We start from the raw sequence: 22,000 nt of genomic DNA on the forward strand, positions 1-22,000 counted from the left end.
CAATTGATAGAAAATAAGTCATTTTGTGGGTGAACTACTCCTTTAAACCCTTTTTATTCATGTGTATGTGTTTTTAAAAAACATTTATTTTCAAGGGTTTTGAACTCTTTCAGTGAAATGCTGGTCTATATTTCAGGGCTATACAAGACTGCAGAACGGATACAGTACCTGATAGGGAACTGATACAGTACCTGATAGGGAAACCTTACATGGTTCATGGAATGTCACTGGGTGACTTCTGTAGTTAACTTTCTGATCTATTTTTGCATTGTTTTCAGTCCGTACTGTATACTGTAGGCCTACATAGTGGGATGGCAGTGGCTCATAATATGATGGTGTGCGTCACAGAGCGGAAATGAGCAGATCTATCTGAGGCGCGTTTGTGAGCTTGTAGATCGGCAATATTCCGCATACGACACCATCATACGATAAAGTATTTAAATCCGGCTTAGTGTCCTTGAGCAAGACACTGAACCACAACTTCTCCCTGAATGCTGTTCTTAGGTGCAGACAAATTGCACAGGTATGTGCAAATCTACTCGGCCAATACACCAACTAAAGGGTGTGTCATCTATTAGTATTGTCTACTATTGTACTGTGTAGGCTAGTTGACGTACTTCAACTATTTCTTTTTTACCGTTCTTTAGACAGGCAGGCCTTTAATGGTCAATGTTGACTCCTGACTGACTCCTCATTGTGGAAACATGCTTGCTTTCTCCATCATCCTAGAGAGCTCTGGTGAATTTCACATTTTACTGGCTTAGTTTATCCCTTTCAGGACGGGAACCGCTTTTGGGGTTCTTGTATGTACAGTATATAGCAACATACATTTCCTGTACATTTTGAATAAATATTTGAAGTTTTTCAGAAAACTTTTCCTTTCGAAAAAAAAATTGAAGGTGTTTTTAGAATCGGCCTCAGGTCTAAATGGGTTAAACAAATCAAATGACTCATCAAGTAACAGGACAGAAAGTTGTTGCTTTTTATAACAGACAAAACCAGAGACAGGACTCTTGAGTCTGGACTGATTTGGGGATTTGATTTCTCTCTTTTTTTCCCCTTCCTTTTTTATTTAGAGTAGCCATTTATTTGTACCCCTTTTTTCCATCCCAATTTAGTCGTTATGTCAATTAATTCCTCCCCACACATTTCTGTGTTGTCACTGATGTTGTACCCTACTGGCTCTCCTGCCAGCGAGGAGCCCCCACCGGGAGGACGTAGTGCCTCCGTCCTACTCCTCCCGCCCAACACCCCCCGTTGACGGGCGCAGCCCCAGCCCGTAGGGGTCGCTAGTGCAAAGATCGACAAAGAGCACCCTCCTGAACACGGCCAATTATGTTTGTATAGAATAGATGGTTCTGCCAAACTGTTAGCATTGTGTTGGATTTGAACTCCTAGAGTCCGCGGTAGTGGGGGGCAGGTACTTAGCCCCTGTACCACCCGAGCACCCCCTAGCCCCTAATCTTTATTATTCACTCGCGCACTCTCTTGCTCTGCTGAGTTTTAGAGTGAGCATAAATTCAGCTGTTGTCAAGTTGAGCAGGGAAGTCCTTCATTAGTTCCTAAATGACATTGGAAAAATAAGTGTAAAATAAGAGTAATAAATATAGTGATTTGATTTTCTTAAAAGTTGATCAGACCTGCCTCCAAATGAATTGGTCAGCACTCGGCACCAAGACTAAATGTCAGACCAAACTTTAAAAATAAGAGTGTAATTGACCTGTAATATGCTGCTTTTGAAGAATGTTTATCTATTTTTTCACTGTTGCTACACTTAATATAGTATAATTGTGAACCCATAATAATAATACAACATGCAATTTATGTAGTAAGTAAGTAAACTCAAAGTCGCTTTTCAGATACAAAATAAAATGTAAACTTTGTTAAGGAAAAACTAGTTAAAAGGTTAAAAACTATAGAAATGTAAGGTTGAAAAGGGGTTTTAGAATTAGGTAGGGAATGCAAGTCTGAAAAGGTGGGATTTGAGTGTGGTTTTAAACGTGGCTTGGATGTGAGCTGGGAGTGAGTTCCAGAGGGAGGGGGCGGTAACTGAGAAAGCCTTGTCACCCCAAGTTTGTTTCTTTGTCTTGGGCATGTCCAGGAGGTTGGCATCGCCAGACCTGCGGGAGGGGGCGTGGCGTTCAGAGAGGTAGCGGGGAGCCTGGTTGTTGAGGGCCTTGTAGGTGGTGATCAGTATCTTGAAATCTATTCTGTGTTTGACTGGGAGCCAGTGGGGGTCACGGAGAACTGGTGTGATGTGATCCTTATCCGGTTCTGGTGAGCAGGCGGGCGGCAGAGTTTTCGGGCGGCTGTAGTTTCTTGAGAACCTTGGTGGTGACACCGTATAGGAGGCTATTGCAGTAGTGGAGTCTGGACTGGAGGTGAGGAAGGCATGAATGAATGTCTCAGCAGCAGTGTGTGATAGGCTGGGACGAAAGCGGCAATCTTACGAAGGTGGAAAAAGGCGGTTTTAGGACAATAGGACCACAATGGAATCAAGTCCCCAGGACTTTTTTGTGTTTTCCTTTTAGCCTAAATGACTGTACCTCGTTGTGTTTACATTTCTGACTGGTAAAGTATTCAATCAATGAAATTAGTGATCTGTGACTGCATGGAAGGAGAGGGGTGGGGTCCAAGATGACACCAAGTTTGCGGACTTGGGTGGAGGCCGGGGGTGACAATGGAGCCATAGTCATATTGTATCGCTATTTAGATATGTGGCATAACTATTGAGGTTATGACATTTTGTCCATATTGTGTAGCTCCAGTGCACCCCCCCTCCAGTGCACTACCTAGACTAAGTTTATTTCCTTCAGCACGAAACCCTACGACCAACTGTACAGGGTCCAACTTGTTACTGTATGTGAGGTGTGTTATGGTGTCATCTGTGTCGGTATGTATTGTGTTACTGTATTAGTTCACTGTAGGTGAGGTGGGTTGTCTCTCCGTACCAATTTTGTGTCAGTATGTGATAAAGTCAATAAGACACATTCCTCGCCGTTTATCAGGATTGTGGAATGAATAGAATCTTTGCACAAATATAGGGAAACATAGGGAAGTATTTCAGGCATGCGCACACGCAGCGCCTGGGGAGCTGCCCAGTGCCACCACACAGTTCTGACAGTGGGTTCTGCCCAGTACAAATTCAACCTCAGGCTTTTACTGTTGGCCACTAACAGCTGCCTAGCACACACACACACACACACACACACACACACACACACACACACACACACACACACACACACACACACACACACACACACACACACACACACACACACACACACACACACACACACACACTTATTGGTGGCAAATACCTTTGCTTAATACCGCACTTCTGCTATATCACACCTGGGTGAGAGAGACTGTCTGTGTGCGTGTGGTTGTGTGTGTGTGCTTGTTGGTATTATGCCTATGCCTCCCATGTTCACCTGAGTTCTCTCTCTCACACACACACACACACACACACACACACACACACACACACACACACACACACACACACACACACACACACACACACACACACACACACACAATAAGACCACATGTGTTTGCCAATAAAGGAATATGGCGCTGTAGCTTACTGTGCTTGTGTGTCAGGATTGCACGATGGTTGTATTGTAATGTTGTGGATGTGTTGTAGTGCATGAGATGGTGTGCGTTTGTGGTTGTGTGTTGTAATACGTATTGTGAGTCTGGACTCCCTGTCTCTGTCGGTTTAAAGGCTAAGCTAGATCAAAATGCAAGAATTTGAGGATTCATTTCCAAACGAGAACAAAGTTTATTGTGCAACAGCAAGAAAAACAAACATTTCTCTTCGCTGTCCTCTCCCCATGAACCCTGAGCTCCTCTTCCGTCCAGACTCTCCCAAACCACTCTCAAACTCCTCCTTTTCAGGAATATTTCACCTTTCAAAACCACACCCGCAGAGACAGTTGATTTGGGACCCACCCTTTATCTCCCTAACACACAATCCTAGTAACACCTTCCTTACCCTCAGGCTACTTGGATCAAAGACAGGCCTTTTCAGGACAATGTGTTACAGTAGAATGGAGCTCGGAGTGAATGGAAGAATGAAATACTATATTAACCCATTCAATCCGGAAACGCTTCCCGCGCTATGAGCTTGTAGATCTGCTATTTAATCGTGAAAAGTTGTGCAAATCTTTGAATACATATTTTTTTAAAGCGAACATTTGTAACTCAATTCTTTGCTTTTGGGGGTCCCTGGAACAAAATATTTTACAAATGTTATACATTCATAGATTTGCACAACGTTTCAAGATTTTTCAAAAATGGCAGATCTACAAGCTCATAACGTAGCTTGTATATCTGCTATTTTTGAATAGCCAAAGAAATCCTAAAATGACAGAGATGCATTCCCGGATTGAATGTGTTAATACATGTTGGTAGTTTCATATTTGGCTATTACAGTTCTCTCAGGTTAGACAGACTACTGTAGTGTTCTTCTCTCAGGTTTCATTTGGAATGCAGGCAGCATGATGATGACACCAATTCTCAGATCTCTGCACTGGCTGCCTTCCAGTGAGTCATAGAACTGATTTTAAAACGTTGACGATTGTCATTGATAAATCACTCAACCGTTTAGGACCAAAAAACACATCTCTGATTTGCTCTCTGTGCATTATCAAGAAGTCTCAGGTGCTGCTCCGGGGTGGTGGGATGGGTCTGCAAACTGTTCCCTGAGTAAAAACAAAACATGGGCGCACCTACACCTAGGCTCCAGCCTGACAGCGCATCGCGGGTTCGAGTCCCGTTCCAGACGATCTTTGCTGCATGTTGTCTCTCCCCATCTCTCTTCCCGTTTCCTGTCTGTCTCTACTGCATAATCTATAAATAACAGCCCCCAAAAATATCTTATCTTATCTTATAAAAAATAAATAATACATGGCGAGGTAGCATTTAGTTATTATGCAACACATAGTTGGAACAAACGCTTATTAATAATAATTAAGAGAGAGATATATCCACAAGTTTCCTAGGGCATTATGGGCATCACTTCCTGTCGATTTGATCAGGTATGGGTGCATCCACACATGTACGTCAAGTTGTCGTACGGAAGTCGGAAGTCCCATCCACTCCCATGTTAAGTTAAAAACCGGAACGGTACTTCCGGTTTTTAACTTAACATGGGAGTGGATGGGACTTCCGACTTCCGTACGACAACTTGACGTACATCATTATCTCAAATAATTGCGATTAGACGATTACGTAACAATCGTGACAGCCCTACTTGTAGATTGGCTATTTTAGAAAAGCCAGTTTGTTTCTGTGAAAGCACTTAGAATTTCTCTGCTCTGATACAAATGTGCATTTCCTTGGAGTGGATGCAGAGGCAGCCAGCTTGTGTCGTTGCATTCCTTCCCGAGTCGCTATAGCTCACATGACCAAGTTAACCAATCACATGTTGGAGTTTATCACTTAATTGCTCCTGTCAATGAGACCTTAAGAGTGTGTGTGTGTGTGTGTGTGTGTGTGTGTGTGTGTGTGTGTGTGTGTGTGTGTGTGTGTGTGTGTGTGTGTGTGTGTGTGTGTGTGTGTGTGTGTGTGTGTGTGTGTGTGTGTGTGTGTGTGTGTGTGTGTGTGTGTGTGTGTGTGTGTGATCTGTACCTTTTTATAACAGGGAGGAATGAGGTTAGGAGGAGCAGACATTGAATGGTTGTAAGTGGTTGCAATAAAGTGGCACGCACACAACCACCCATTTCGGATGGTGTCAATGCACTGAATGGGACATTATTACGTTTAATCAGACGATTTGTCTAAGTAGGCGAGATACTGACCTACCCACGTTTAATCAGACTATTGATTGGTCTAAGAAGTAGACGAGATACTGTGGTAGGTGTGGGGGCCCTTCTAGCGGCCCGAACCTCTAGTCTCAAATAATTGCAATCTGGGGATTATGTAGTAATTGTGACAGGCCTACTGTCCACCCTAGAGCCTGGTTCTGCCTGAGGTTTCTTCCAGTTTAAGGGAAGGTTTCCTCGCCAGCGTTGCAAAAATAATAAAGTTGAATTGAAAACATTTACAAAATGTTTCCCTGGTTAACAAAGCTTTTAGGTTGGGTTGGGCAGTTTTCATGAACATGTGCTATAGCTAAACTGTTGCTGTGTGTGTGTGTGTGTGTGTGTGTGTGTGTGTGTGTGTGTGTGTGTGTGTGTGTGTGTGTGTGTGTGTGTGTGTGTGTGTGTGTGTGTGTGTGTGTGTGTGTGTGTGTGTGTGTGTGTGTGTGTGTGTGTGTGTGTGTGTGGACCTGATGCCATGATGAGTCAAACTGAACAAAGAATGTGGCAAACAGAGCTGAAGGTTTTGGAAATAATGTCTGCTAAAATAAAGTGATGTAAACAAGTTTCAGAATGAAGAGCTTGTTATATTAACACATCACTATCATTCCATCAACTTTACAACATGACTGATCTCTTTGTCTCTTTCTCCCTCTACGTGCCGTGCGTGGTCATTCTGGCTAATTTTGTATGACTAGAAGGTTGTGTGCGTGTGTGTGTGTGTGTGTGCGCGCGCACTCATGTGTGCAAGTGCTTGTGCTAGTGCATGTGAGACAGAGAGAGAGACAGAGAGACTGTGCACTTTGCAAATGTTTACATCATGTTTACATATTTACATGAGAGAGGGGGAGGGAGAGAGAGAGAGAGAGAGATGAGGGTTAAAAGTTGGAAGATGGCGTGTATGTACAGTATGTCTGTGTATGTATCGTTTGTGTATTTCTTTTACCAACAATGTGGGGACTGAAAATCCAATGGATAGGTTAGGCAAAACCTGTCAAAATGTCATAGCCAAGAAGCTAAAGTTACAATTGGTAAAACACATTCTGGAATGGTTGGGGTCAGAGTTTTGATTAGGCATGTAGGGGTTAGGTTTAAAGGTTTAGTGATTTAAAATGACAAATGAAGGGGCAAAATGTTTTAACAAAATACATGCTGTTTACATCCCTACGTGGATTACCACAAGGAAGTACAAACCTGTGTGTGTGTGTGTGTCTCAGGTTACTATGAGTCAAACTTTCTTTCTTCCTCCTCGCTTCGCTGTATCCTGTTCTGTGCTGTTTACACAAAGTGTGTGTGTCTGTGTATGCGCGTACGTATGCGTGCGTGTGCGTGCATGCAGAACAGGTTGGTGTAACTCTGCTGAACCTGACGTCTCCTCCTGTGTAAAAGAATCTTATCTGATCTAGATGATGACATTAGGATCTCACACAATACAATAGAAACAGGGTTTTGTCTGCAGGGGGAAACGGGCCGTCCTCATTCTGTGTTCACAGAAGAAGACACACAGTCATGAATAATCAATCAATCAATACACTTTCTGTTACCATTGATCTCTATATTCTGTGTCAGTCAGCCTCACTCCACTGTTTTATGAGCCGATGGCAGGTGAACTGACTTTGTGGGAGTTCAGTTTTCCCACAGTCCAGGGATTCAAACCAGGTCACCAGGCTGCTTGTCTGTCAGTGTCTTTACACCGTAAAATCCTGTGTTAAATGGGGCGTAAGTGATATGTCATTGTGTAAAGAAAAAGGGGGGGGGAAGGTTTTTGTTAAACAGTTATATATTGAGTATTTGTTCTGTAACAGGTCTCCCCTCTCAGCAGCTCTTTAGTAAACACAACATATATTGTTACGTCAGGATAACAATTTCATCCAGTCACGAGAGAGAACCCCACAAAGATGATTTATCAGCTTCAATTAGTGTTCCAATTTCATTTTTGTGTTATACACTTATACTTTTCTTTGTTTCATCAGTTCCAATTTCACTTGTTTATTGTCGCCTGTAAGAGTTCTCTCTCCTGACCTGAAAATGTATTTAACACTTATTTTAACAATATGTTACACCCCTTTCAAAGTGACTAAGAGTACAAATGGAACGGTGTCCATTTAGATCTATTTGTACACTCTCAGAGTTACGTTAACATGCTGTGTGCATCAAAACACTAATATATATTTAATTTGAGCACAGATTGATAAATCATTTGTTTGTTTCTCTTGTTTTCAGCTTTTTCCCCCCCCAGACCTGCTAGGTCAAACTCCACCACCTCCTGCCAGGCCTGATATTGGACTATCAGTAGGTAACTCATCCAGGTCAGGATCAATGGACCAGTGATCGCTGCCTGACCAGAACATTGCAATCGAACGCTAAAACCTGGAATATTGGATTCATCTTGAAATCAGGCCAGAGCGATCAATTACTTATACAGGACAAGTGTTTGTAACCAGATAGCCTCACATATTGATCGCTGATACCGGAGCATTGGTTACAGCTGGATCCAATCAGATCCAATCGATACCCGACTGAAACACGGTACACTGTTCCTCTGATTGGCCGGACTCGTATCTTACTGAGGCTGTGATTTGTTTAAGAGTCAACACTTTGTAACATTTAACAGACAACTTAATAATTGGTTAAGCAATTATCAACAATTATCGTCCTAACTGGTTGAATTAGTGAGTCCTCCGGACTTATTGACCAATCACCTTCCTCCATGGCCGCGTCACAACTGATCCGCGACAACGACGACGAGGACGACGTCCCCACCCACCTGGAAATCACCGTGACGACGGCCGAGCCCCCTTCGCCTCGGCAGGTCGCCAACGGCACCCCGGCACGCCCTGCCTCCTCCTCCTCCTCCTCCCCCGCCACCCCCACCGCCGCTACGTCTCCGGGCGGCGATGGCGACAAGGACGGCAGCGGGAAGAAGGGTAGCCGCGGCGACCGCCTCAAGCAGAACCGCCTGATTCGCTCGCTGCACCACCAGCTCAGCCGCCACCGCGACTACGTCAAGATCATTGTGCCCGAGGGCCGCGGCGACCGCCTGCCCAACGAGTGGTGGAAGACGGGCGTGGCCTTCCTGTACGCGCTGTTCAACCTGTTCTTCACCACGGTCATCATCACCGTGGTGCACGAGAGGGTGCCCGACAAGTCGGTCAGCCCGCCGCTCCCCGACAAGTTCTTTGACTACGTGGACAGGGTCCCCTGGGCCTTCACCGTCACAGAGATCAACGGGCTGATCCTGGTGGGGCTGTGGACCATCCAGTGGCTGTTCCTCAAACACAAGTAAGATCATGGGATTGATGTCATTCAGTGGTGTAAAGTAACTAACTGCATTTACTCAAGTACTGTACTTAACCCATTTAGGCGGGGCGGGAACCCCTATTAGTCAGGGGATATTAGCAGAAATATTTCCAATCTTGGAATAAATTGGGCTAAAAATTGGGCTAAAAACGGCCATAGCCATCCTTGTCCAGGTATACTTTTTGTGTAAAAAGCCCATTGAGATTGGGCTGTTTTTAGCCCAAGGAGTGGTTTTGGTGCAAAACAAATGCTTGCAATGGATTCAGAATCATAAAAACACCCTAGTTTGACCCCTCACATGCTACTTAAAACAGAATTAAAATTAGATTTTTTTGCCCTGCATGGTACCCCAACTTTCAGCAGCTGTCAAAAATTCTCCTAGGGAAACTGAATTTCAGTCTTTGTGAGATGTGTTACTAGACACCTTTACAAACACATTGGTGAAGATTTTTTTTGGTAAGGAATTTATTCCAAGATTGGAAATCTTTCTGCTAATATCCCCTGACTATATTTGTAACTATACCTTTCAAGACGGGTACCCCTTTTGGGGTTCCTGTTGCTATGTACAGTATATAGTAACATACAAGTTTTTCAGAAAACTTAGGTCAGGATTTAGGAAGCTGTGTGTGTATACATTTAATGCATAAGAAATGGGACATTCTGCATAATGAGTGCATTCTACTTTGATAAGTACATTTTGCTACCAATACTTTTGTACTGTTACTCATGTAATTTTTTTCATTCCGTACTTTGACTTGTAACAGAGTATTTCTACATAGCAGTATTGATACTTTTACTTAAGTAAAAAATGTGAGTACTTTTTCCACCTCTGATGTTATTATAGTAGGATGAGGAGTAGCTCAGTATTAGAAGTGATAGTTGTAACAGTAGTGGTATGTCTGCAATAATGCTGCAACTATTCATTATTTTCAGTGTTTTTTAATATTAAAAATAATTTATAAAGGCCTATCAACAAATCCACATGAAAAATTCATACTGATTTTTTTTTTATCAACGAAACGGATTAGTCTGATTAACAAGCCCTTTTTTGTCTGTCTGTCTGTCTGTCTCTCTCTCTCTCTCTCTCTCTCTCTCTCTCTCTCTCTCTCAGGTCTATAGTAGGTCGTAGATGCTTCTTCCTGATTGGTTCTCTGTACATGTATCGTATTGTGACCATGTACGTCACAACTCTGCCTGTGCCTGGAAAACACATGGTCTGCGCTCCCAAGGTACACGCACACGCACACGCACACGCACACGCGCACGCACGCACACACACACACACACACACACACACACACACACACACACACACACACACACACACACACACACACACACACACACACATACACATACACATACACACACACTTTTAGGTTGTTTAATCAATTCACAAAGCTGCAGAACAAGACCAGTCTTGTGTAAATAATATCAATGAAGATCTGTGTTCTCTGGTGTCTTTCTCACACCTGATATATATACTTTGTTGCACGCAGGTGTCTCTCACCGAAAACAGCCAATCTACAAGCTTGCAGTATGTCATGCTGCAACACCTTGTGAGCTTGTAGATCAGCTTTTTTGGTGGGAGACATGATGCCGAACCAAGTATAACGTGATGTAATATCCCCATATTTAAGCTTCTTTGTTTTTTTTTCATAAATTAATGCCCTATTTCATATCATATGACGGTGTCACTCAAAAGTAGTGAAAATAGCTCTTATACAAGCTCCGCTTTGTGGATGATGTGACACGTTGTGAGCTTGCAGATCGTCTTTTTTGTCGTTTCTATTTTTGATTTCTGCCAATAACAACGTGCCAAAAATAGGGGCAACAGGTTAGTGATGAAGTCAGTGGGTTATTATAAAAATGTAACCAATTTCTCTTTGTCTGTCTTTGTCTCTGTGTGTGTGTAGTTGTACAATGATTCTACAGGCAAGATCTGGAGGATATTGAAGCTGATCTCAGGAGGAGGTGAGGTCAACATTACCATAAATGCCCCAAATTACCCAAATATGTACAGTTTGACTTTGTGCATCCATGAGCTGCAATGTACCCTCAACAACCAACACAATCTAACCCACATCTGTCTGTCTGTCTGTCTGTCTGTCTGTCTGTGTGTGTCTCAGGTTTGTCTCTGACAGGGACTCATCTGATGTGTGGGGATTTTCTCTACAGTGGACACACTGTCATGTTGACCCTCTCCTACCTATTCATCAAAGAGTGTGAGTACACACACACACACACACACACACACACAACCACACAACCACACACAACCACACACACACAACCGCTGGACTGATCAGCACCAAATCTCTTGTGCACGCAGTAGGCCACAGATAGCCTGGCTCCACCCCCTGAATCCTTTGCCTAGCATTCAGGGTCTGGTGACGAATCGGGATCGGGACAATCCAGTATGAACCAATCGTGTTGGTTCATAGTGGAGTCCCACTTTGGCCACGCCCCCATCTCAGAACTCCGCTGCATTGAGAGGGCTTTCAGACTGAATAATGGAGTGAAACGAAATGAAAATTCAGGCTGAGTGTCAGGCTAGGCCACAGAGGTACCTCCACATTTTCACATAATGTGTTATAATTTGGAAATACGTTAATTTTAATTGTATAAATGACATCAAAGGGGTTAGGATCAGGCTCAACCCTTTACCTACGTCATAATTTAGATGACTGACGCCACAGGCTGGTTACATGAAGTCTGTGATCCACAATGGATCAATGCCGTGTGCGTGCGTGCGTGCGTGCGTGTGTGCGTGTGTGCGTGCGTGCGTGCGTGCGTGCGTGCATTCATTTATGAAAAAAAAGTTTGAAATATTTTATATTATTGAAATTATATTATTTGAAATATGGAGATACAAGTTTTCTGCCCGTTTGCGACAATATACTAGACAGATTATCCAAATTCAAACATTTCTGTCAAATCAATTAATAAATGTTTAGTATGGGACTATTGTACCAGTGTAGAAATGATCTGGTCTAGTGTACAGTAGGACTGTTATGAATATAGTTTTTATGAATTATTGTGTTTTATCCTGCAGACTCCCCACCATGGATGCGTTGGTACCACTGGCTGTGTTGGTTGCTAAGCGCCACGGGAGTCGTCTGTATCCTGATTGGTCACGAGCACTACAGCATCGACGTCATCATTGGCTACTTTGTCACCACCAGGATATTCTGGTGGTACCACACGATGGCAAACTCACATGTGGGTACACGCACGCACACACGCAAATAGCAGATATAGAAGCTTGCAACGCGTCGCATCACGGCACGGCACGCTGTGAGCTAGATCTGCTCTGTTGCTATTTCTAAATAAAACAATTTATAATTTGAAAAACGTTGACAAATGTTGACACATTTTGAACATTTTCTCAAAGTAGGGACGCAAGGGTTAAAACATGCATTTCTAAATTGTGATATCAAACATAAATATCAAACATATCAGACCACATTTCGCAAAAGGAAATGCATGTATTTAAATAAATCATATCCCCAAGCAGAGGCATGGATTTACCCTCCTACACCCCCCACACACACACACACACACACACACACACACACACACACACACACACACACACACACACACACACACACACACACACACACACACACACACACACACACACACACACACACACTCACACACTCACACTATCTCTATTATATGTCTGTCACACAATCTTTTTCTCTGTCAAACTATACAAAACAATACAGTAGTATTATCAGATGTACGTATGCTGCTCTCTAGTGGATGAAACATGTCATTGAACATAAACCATCAGACTGTGTTGTGTGTGTTTATCATTGTGTGTGATGATATTAAACTCTTTTGTTCTCTGATGAATACAAACTAATACCACACATAAATACAATTTAAATGACAGAATAAAATAATAAACAGGCATAAACAATAGAGGGTAAACCGGCCGAAACAAATGGCTGTGGTATGGAAGCTATTTTACACCCAAAACGTAATGTTATGATGAAGATGATTATGATTGTAGTTGTTGTTTTAGTCATATACATATCGTTGCTGTCGGCCAGAAACCTCAATATTAAAAAAATTACAGGTAATGCCCTATACTTCATCATACAAAAGTGGTGAAAATAGCAGATCTACAAGCTCATATCACGTTGCATCGGCTATTTTCACTATTTTATTTAAAAAAAGTTAAGTGTGTCTGTGGGTTTTATAAAAATGTAACCAATGAAAAGTATTAACAAGAGTTTGTGACTAAATATTAACTACATTGGATCCATTGGAATTCTTTTTTTCTTTATGGTTTTGGACATACAAGGTTTCCACCCGACAGCGACAATATATTATCTGTACCGTACATTTACTACAGCGTAGATATGCAGGAGACTAACCATCCTCCTGCATATCTGCATATCTGCATACAGAGGGTCTGTTTGTTTGTCTGTCTGTTTGTGTCCGAAGCAAATCTCACAAACTGCTTTTCACATAATGTTTTATACTTTATGAAACGCATAACCTTTTATCTTGTCGTATCTAATTCCCTTTTTTTCTCGTTTTGTTTTGTTTCGTTCAGGCACTGCGACAGGCACCTAACAACTACCTGTCGAGGACCTGGTGGAACCCTGTGTTCAACTTCCTGGAGAGGAACGTCCAGACGAGCGTTCCCGTGGTGTTCTCCTGGCCCGTGTCACTGCCTCACTGCTGTACGCAGAGATACAGCATGGTGGAGGGAGGCAGAGACGAATGACGGCACGTTAAGAAGGGAGGAAGGGGCGTGGCCAAATTATGCTCCGTCGCATGAGGGGGGGTGTCGCTAGCCGAAAGATCGTAGAAATCGCAGATCTACAAGCTCAGAAGGCGTTGCTGTCCACAACGTGTTGTGAGCTTGCGGACCTGCTGTTTGCGATGCTGTTGCACAATAAACGCTGTTGCACAATAAATAACGCTGTAGCAGCTGGATGATCGGAGATCTCCGCCCAACCCTTTAGTGACGTCCAAATTCATTGGGTGGAAGCAATTAAGAGGTTTAAAAAAACACTTATTTGCTGAACCATTGGGAAGACCATATGGCGGTCCTTCATACTGGGATAGTTATATGATGGTTTTCAAAACAGTGGGCATAGGTTTCAAGATTCAATTTATGTGCCCTTTACATGAGTGCATTGGAATTCTTGAGCATAGCTCCCTGACTCTTAAAAACTTAAAAAGGTACAAAAAAAGAGGCAAGACAGAAAATACATCCTAGTAAAATATCTAAATAATAATGCTGTACATAATTCATCTATTTAAAATTCAATTCAGTTTCAGTGTGTCTCTGTTGTTCTAGAGACCCTACATTGAGTTTAGATGTCCCCAGTTGTTTTGGTAGGCGGAAATCTCCAATCCTCTGGATACGCAATATAAGCGAGGGAGGGAGGGATTGGAGAGAGAGGGAGAGGGCGACCGAAACAGTGCCTGTCCTCGATCCAGCCACTAACCTAGCTACCTCCTGTAAAAAAAACTCCTGTACACTGTAAGCTAGGATAGTGGAGAGAGGGAGGAGAACAAAGACATTATTTGGGTACTTTTTGATTCCGTCCAAACCCGGCTTCCGTAAGCCTGATTTTATTCTTGGTCGTACGACGGCTTCACACTGCGAAAATAAACGATCTATAAGTTCATAAAGCATGGCAGCATTGTACGACAGAGCATAAATTAGGCATTTGAGACGGAGGTCTGGGACTGACGACTGATAGATGTAGAAAGAAGAGAGGTGGTGTCATTTCCTCTGTGAGGGATGTTAGGGAGGGATGAGTATGAATGAACGGGATGAAAAGTTGTGGACGGAAGAGAAAGGACGAGAATAGTCAACTGTTAAAGTGGTCATATGTCAGCCAATTAAGAGTGCCTTACTTCTGCTTTTGACCAATAGGAAACCAAGGAATGCCTTATTTACTCTGTTCCCCCCAAACCCACCTCCGTATGACACACACCCTTATGTCTGTGTTTGTGTTATCAGCCAATAGAAATCTTGTGTGTGTGTGTGTGTGTGTGTGTGTGTGTGTGTGTGTGTGTGTGTGTGTGTGTGTGTGTGTGTGTGTGTGTGTGTGTGTGTGTGTGTGTGTGTGTGTGTGTGTGTGTGTGTGACTAAGGGACAAGCGCGCTCACATCTAAACGTTTACAAACACTGTCCTGCAAAGGCAAAACACTGCCTGCCCGTCCTACTGAGACAACAACGCTAACTGTGTGTCCTGCAGAGACAAACAACACTGTCCTGTCCTGCAGGGACAAACAACGCTAATCCAATTATTAGGACCAATTCACTGTTCTGCTGTTAAATTGTATATAGTTGACATGTCCAGTTATCTGTGTTGAAAACATACAAGGTTCTGTCTTCATATGTCTGACATCCTGGGTCTCATGTGAGAATTAATGTTGGCCTGGACTTTGTTTTGTTTTGTTTGTTTTGCTTCTTTCCATGACAACATATTTGACATCCACCTTTAAATGTACCAGAGGTGGATCGTTCTATAGAAGCTGCATTGGTAATATTTACCTGTGGTTGAACCACAATGACTTCCTGTCGTTAAGTTACTGACAACCCATCCATTGTTTATATGTTGTTGATGTTAAAATGTCATATTGGAGTTGAATAACAAACTTGCCATAATCTCATGATGTTTTTTATAATAAAAAAAAATACTTATTTTGAATTAAGAACAACTGCTTACGTATGATTCACAAAGAACATCTGACCTTCTGTTTTCAGGTCAGGTTAGAATCTGTTGAAGTTAAATTGTGTCACTTGGGTAACTTAGCTCTAAGTAGGGACCTTAAAAATGACATGGTTTTAAGAGATTTCAATCTAATCAATTATAGGCTGTTCGATGTTATAATGTGTTCTATACCTATAAACAACAGAGCCTGGACAATGAGCTCATAAATACAAGTCAAACTTTTTCAAAAATAGATCTAACAGCTCACAACGCGTCGCAATCCAACCAAAGTCCTATTTCCAAACAGAAAATAGGACTTGATTGGCTAATGCACAGTGTGTTTTGTAATCATAATCTATATCTAAAAGTAAAACATTTTAGTGGAGTAAAACGTACAATATTTGCCTCTGAAATGTAATGATAATAGCAGTGTTTCTCAAACTTTTTAATGTCAAGGACCCCCAAAATGATATGTATGTTGACCCCCAGAAGAGAAGATTTGTAAAATATCGAAATGTTCCGGTGCGGCGCGAAGTGACTTGCTACAGTATATGAGCTTGTACGTCTGCTATTTAGTGTGGTTGCCCGAATGGGCAACCAGACTATTGTTATAGAGAAACTTTATTCTAGATAAACAATTTTTTCAACCGCATCTCCTCCCACAGTTTATTTTTCCCAATTTAGTGCCATATGTCAAAATGACCGGCCTCACCGGGAATCGTCTGCTTGTATTTTGTTAAGAGATTGGTTGCATAGTTGTATTGATATTGAATTATTAGTGCATTAAATGTCCCCATCCACTTTAATGGAAAAGTGAAAAAACTCAAATTCAAGTATTTTTTTCTCAGAAACCGTAAGAGCTAGAGTTACCAGATTTGGAGGGGAGGTTTATAATTTAGTCCGAAATTATTTAAATAAATAATCACACCATTCGGCCTCATGGTGGCGCTATAACAGCCCACTTTACGTTTTTGGCCTATAACTTTTGAACCGTAGGTCCTAGAATAAAAATCTTTTTTTCCCCTAGATTCCTTGGGTCATGACGCAACTCCCCATATAGGCCACGCCCATTTGCGTCAGGATAGATTTTCCGCCATTTTGAATTTTCTTCAAAACACACTTTTAGCTCCTCCTCCCACATATTTTCTCCAAATTTCACACAAATCGGTACACATTATCTTGGTTAAAGTGGTTTAGATGATAGTGTACATATAATGGCTATATTATTAACACATTTTGCTGGGGACCCCCTGGTACCCCCCCAGATCCCCACTTTTAGAACCAATGCCCTAGAGTAGACTAGCAGCAGCTTCAGGCAACCTCTTTAAATCCTCAGATTTTCCCTCCCCCCACACCTGCAGGAGAGGAATCAGGTGTTTGATACAAACCCCTTTTATGTTTGTCATTGAAACGGTGAAATAAACAACGTATAATGTAACCTTACACAACATGGAAGTACAGTAGAGTTGTCAGTGGTGTCAGGGAGTTAAAACTACTAAACAAACATCTTTGACAGCTGAAAGAGAAGTTCATTATCTTCACAAGGAACTGCTGGTCGTTTTCTTTCCAAATGGGTGGATTATTCAGGTGAGCTAAATACAGTTAGCCGCTTAGCTATAGCATTGCCATGCAATAGAGCTGATTTGTGTCATTCCACTTTTTGTTATTTTACTTTGAGAAATGATGGTAAATCTAAAACTAGTCGGGATACAATATTTAGCTTTATGTTATGTGAATTCAATTGAATATGTTGTGCAACATGCAGGGCTAAAGCACTTGTCTTCTGTCGTCCAATGAGAGACTGTAGTGTGTGCGTGTGTGTGTGTGTGTGTGTGTGTGTGTGTAAAAGGCCAGATATGTGTATAGGCTATTATTTTGAAATTAACAGGCCAGTAAGGTGCTCTGGTCCTATATAGGCCATACTTCAACATATTGATGTATTTGCCCGTGGGCCCTAGCTATTCCACTTATTTTTTTTTTCTTCCAAAAATAGCCACTCTACAAGCTTTTGTAATTTGTGAATATACATTTCCAAATTTTTCAAAAATAGCCGATCAACAAGCTCACAACGTGTCACATTACAACGTGCTGTCTATTTTAGAATATCTGAAGTATATAATATTAAAGTGGTTCAAAACTGGAACCTGTCAAGGTTTCCCTTGAAAACCACCTGAGAACCACTGAAAGTAGAGGATCTCATCAGCTGACTGATACTCTGCTGCCATCTAGTGGAAACTGAAGTACAGTAGCTCAACAGATCAATTTCTCATTATCTACTTACACCCTACATCATTTAGTTGACCGGGGTCCCCCAGGGGTCTACTTGGTTCACACCTTTATTTCGCACCAAATCTTTTCTGACAAAAATAGCTGATCTACAAGCTCATATAATGCATCAGGTTGGGAGCTTGTAGATTACCATCACTGGTAACTTTATATTGGAGCAAGTCTTAAAACCTGATTAACACAAGTTGATTTGTATTTAATGTCAATGTACTTAGGTATACCGTTACATCTCTAGCAAAAAAAATAAGTGTTTAATTTGAAAAAAGTTTATAACTTTCTTTAGTAAGTGCAATTCTACCGTTATGACAGTAATTATGAAATAATTTACAGTAATAACAATGTAAAATACTATATTATAAAATATTTTTGAGAAATCTAAAGGATGTGCACACATATCCCATGCACAATGTGGTTTTCTTTTTCTCAGGGTCATATCATTTGGTTTAGAAGATATTGAAAATAATAATGACTAAATACTAATAGCTATATGAATACATATTACAGAGTGCATTGTTGATGGCCCCGAAGTAGCTCTGCGGTTGAATATCTGTCCAATATAAACCAACTTTACTGTGGCTCTTGGTCACTTCAATTTTTCTTTCTTTCTTTCTTTCTTTCTTTCTTTCTATCTATACTCAAGGCTTATGGTGTCTCTCCCAACCTATTCCGGACCATAGGAGCCAAGTACACTAGGGTACCAGAGCCAAGGTGATGACCCCAGATGTCAACAGTGAGGAGTTTAACATCCTGGCAGGGGTGTTGCAGGGGGACACCCCCTTCCTCTTGATTAAAGTCATTAGGAAGACCATCAGTGGAGGGGAGAATGAAGCTGTTCTCCTATACGGCTGTGAATGCTGGACCCTAAAGCGGCTATAGAATAACCATATAGAAGTCCCTGGATTGGTGCTACACTAGAATTCAGTGCAGCACTAAATATCAACCAATATGAACACGTTACCAACAAGCATCTGTATGGAGGGCTACCAAGGCTGAGTTATAAGAGAGAATGAGACTGTCCGGTCACTGCCATCGATACAGGGAGCCAACCATTGATCACGAGGGCATCCCACACCTACTGTATACCTACATGGACGTACTAAAGAAAGATGCAGGGGAGGAAAGTACTGGCGAGCTAGCCAGATGTATGGAGGCTGGAGATGACTGGAGACAACAGACTGGAGAGCTCGTCTGAGAATGACCTACTGTAGACTGGAGAGAGGGGCGTCTAAAATCATATTAGTCCATGAGATCCTAAGTTTGACCCTGGTCATCTCTTACACAGCTGATGAAGCCATGAAGACATCTCAGGGTAGGAACCTGTGTTTTTTTCTTTGCTGCTGCTGCTGATGATTGTTTTGCATGTTGTGTATGTGATTCAAGCTGTTGCTGCTAATTGTGTTGTATGTGATTCAAGCTGTTGCTGTGTTGTTGTCAAATTGTGTTCTATCGTTGTGTATGTGTTTCAAGCTGGTGTTCTATAGTTGTCATATACTATATTGTGTTGTACTAATGTGATTCTATTGTTGGCTTCAGAATTGAAGGCTGATGTGAATCTACACTATAGTTTGTCTGGTGTGTTGTGTCTGTTGTTGAAGTTGTGAACTTGTGACAGGGTGCAGTATATGTATACTAGGTGGTGAGTTGTGACAGGGTACAGTATGCATATACTAGGTGGTGAGTTGTGACAGGGTACAGTATACATATACATGTATGTGGCTCTTGGTCACTTCAATTAGCCTATGTGACTGTGAGTGGTAGAGGTTTGGCCTCTGACCAGTGCATTTTTCTCTGGGGGGGATATCAAAAATATAAATCAAGCAAAGATGTACTAAGGTATGGCAAATATGCCTAAAACGTCGAGTGCCAAGATGATGTCAAAGTCGGTGATGGAATAAGTACTCACATCTTTTACTTAAGTAAAAGTATCAATACCGCAATGTAGATATAATCTGTTACAAGTAGATATAATCTGTTACATGCTGTCTGTCCTCGCTGGATTGGTGGAGGAGAAGATGGGCGGGTCATCGGGAGCAGTGAGTAGATAATAGGCCGTGGGGTAAACGCTTGTAATTCAAAATGTACTTGAGTAAAAGTACAAAAGTATCAGCATCAAAACATACTTAAAGTACCAAAAGGAAAAGTACTCATTGTGCAGAATGTCCCATTTCATCATTTAAAAATGTATTTAAAAAAAAATAGCCAATCGATGCGACGCATTGTGAGCTTGTAGATCAGCTATTTTCAAATGGTCAAAATATATGTAGGGCTGAAGTGGTTAATGTGTTAATAATAATCAAAATCTACAAAGTAACTAGTAACTAAGGTTTTCATATAATTGTAGTGGAGTAAAAGTACAATATTTGCCTCTGAGATGTAGTGGAGTAGAAGTAAAGTTATTGAAAATTGGAAATACTCCAGTAAAGTAAAAATACCCAAAAATGTTACACATGTACAGTTCTTGAGTAAATGTATATGGCATGGCAAATAATATTTACCATGCCATAGTACAGTCAGTGGTGGATAGAGTCTAGACATATTATGTCTAAAACGTAAAATTGCCAAAACAATGTAAATATAGACAACATTCAGCCACTAGATGTCGCTCTAGACCTCCACACCACTCTGTGATCCTGCGCTCTGATCTTCTCTTGAGCAGACAATAGTGTTTCACAAGTCAACCTGTCACAGTATGCTGACTATGCTCTCCTCATACTTGTTTGGAAATGCATGCAATTAAGACTAATATTCAGAATCTGCATGAGTTTTAAATCATTTAGAGTGCATTGCATCCTGTGTATACAGTATGTCTTAAAAAAGGAAATTCAAATACATGTCTACAAGCTCTAAAAGTAAATCACGAAAGATTATAATTACTGTAATATTCCAGTTATATTTGAATTATAATAATAACTATTCATAGAGCACTTATCAAAACACAATAACATGTATAAAATACAAAGTGAGAAATAAAACAGGAGAATCAAACAATAACATTTCAAAAGGCCTTTAAATAAAAATGCATTTTAAGAAGTGATTTAAAAGAAAACAGCGATTTATCAAACCTGAGGGCAGGTTGTTCCAGCGTCGAGGAGCCCTGACAGCAGGCACACAAAGACACTAGTAGGCCTATAGTTGAAAATAAAATAAAACAAACTCCAAACTCGATTCAGGAGGTTGTTTCCTGAGGACCAGGCAGGGATGGAAGAAGTACTCAGATTTGAGCAATACCACAATATGGAAATACTCTGTTAGTAAAATGCCTGTATTAAAACTTTTACTTGAGTAAAGTATTGGCATACAAATATGATATGTTTCAAAATGTGTCAAATGTTTAAAAAAATAACTACAAGCTCTCAACCTGTCCCGATGCAACGTGTTGTGAGCTTGTAGATCTTCTATTTTTGAATAGTCAAAGTATAAAATAGGGCTTTAATCACCATATATAAATAATAGTAATTATGCACTTATGGGTGAACATGTACAGAACCCTGTCACTGACATTCACCATGGCAGAGGAAGATAAAAAAACATTGAGTCAAATGACATAGAGGAAATGCCAAGCTATGTACTGCGTTTCCCGTAAGTGTCATTACCCCTCTTCCTCTTTGCACTCTCACACTGCAGCCTTTTTTGTTCGGTTCAGCTTCTCTTTTTCTATGTCCTTAATTTCCTTCCACTTCTCTTTTTCTACGTAACTGCTGACTCCTCTCTGTTCAAGTGGTCTGAAGAACACGGTTGAATAATCTCATTCGGATAGACTACTTGTTGCAACATTAACCACTTAAACCCCAGAATCTTTAATCTGGAAAAACTGTGTCAGAAAACAGCTGATCGCTTGACGATCGGCTATTTTTAGTGAAGATATTTGATTTAGGGCGAAAACTGAAAATACACTGGTAGAGCCCTGTA

At 41.4% G+C, this 22,000-nt stretch overlaps 1 protein-coding gene across 2 annotated transcripts in view; it reads left to right on the forward strand.

Annotated features, from left to right (window-relative positions):
* LOC308101190 (phosphatidylcholine:ceramide cholinephosphotransferase 2-like) overlaps positions 1-15,830 on the forward strand; it is a 17,596-nt gene extending 1,766 nt beyond the window's left edge. The window contains exons 2-8 of one of the 2 annotated variants that reach the window (XR_013934502.1): positions 8,034-9,092; positions 10,222-10,339; positions 11,027-11,084; positions 11,240-11,335; positions 12,166-12,332; positions 13,684-14,450; positions 14,548-15,830. Coding sequence is in view for 1 of the 2 variants with exons in the window: in XM_080450575.1 (XP_080306701.1) it covers positions 8,521-9,092; positions 10,222-10,339; positions 11,027-11,084; positions 11,240-11,335; positions 12,166-12,332; positions 13,684-13,857 (1,185 nt within the window). In the remaining variant the exon portion in view is untranslated. Of the gene's footprint in view, positions 1-8,033; positions 9,093-10,221; positions 10,340-11,026; positions 11,085-11,239; positions 11,336-12,165; positions 12,333-13,683 lie in introns of both variants that reach the window. The other variant, XM_080450575.1, reaches the window with a different exon arrangement.
* Positions 15,831-22,000: the final 6,170 nt, after the last annotated feature.

Source organism: Gymnoscopelus braueri (genome assembly GCF_963280865.1).
Source record: "Gymnoscopelus braueri genome assembly, chromosome: 15".
Lineage (NCBI taxonomy): Eukaryota > Metazoa > Chordata > Actinopteri > Myctophiformes > Myctophidae > Gymnoscopelus > Gymnoscopelus braueri.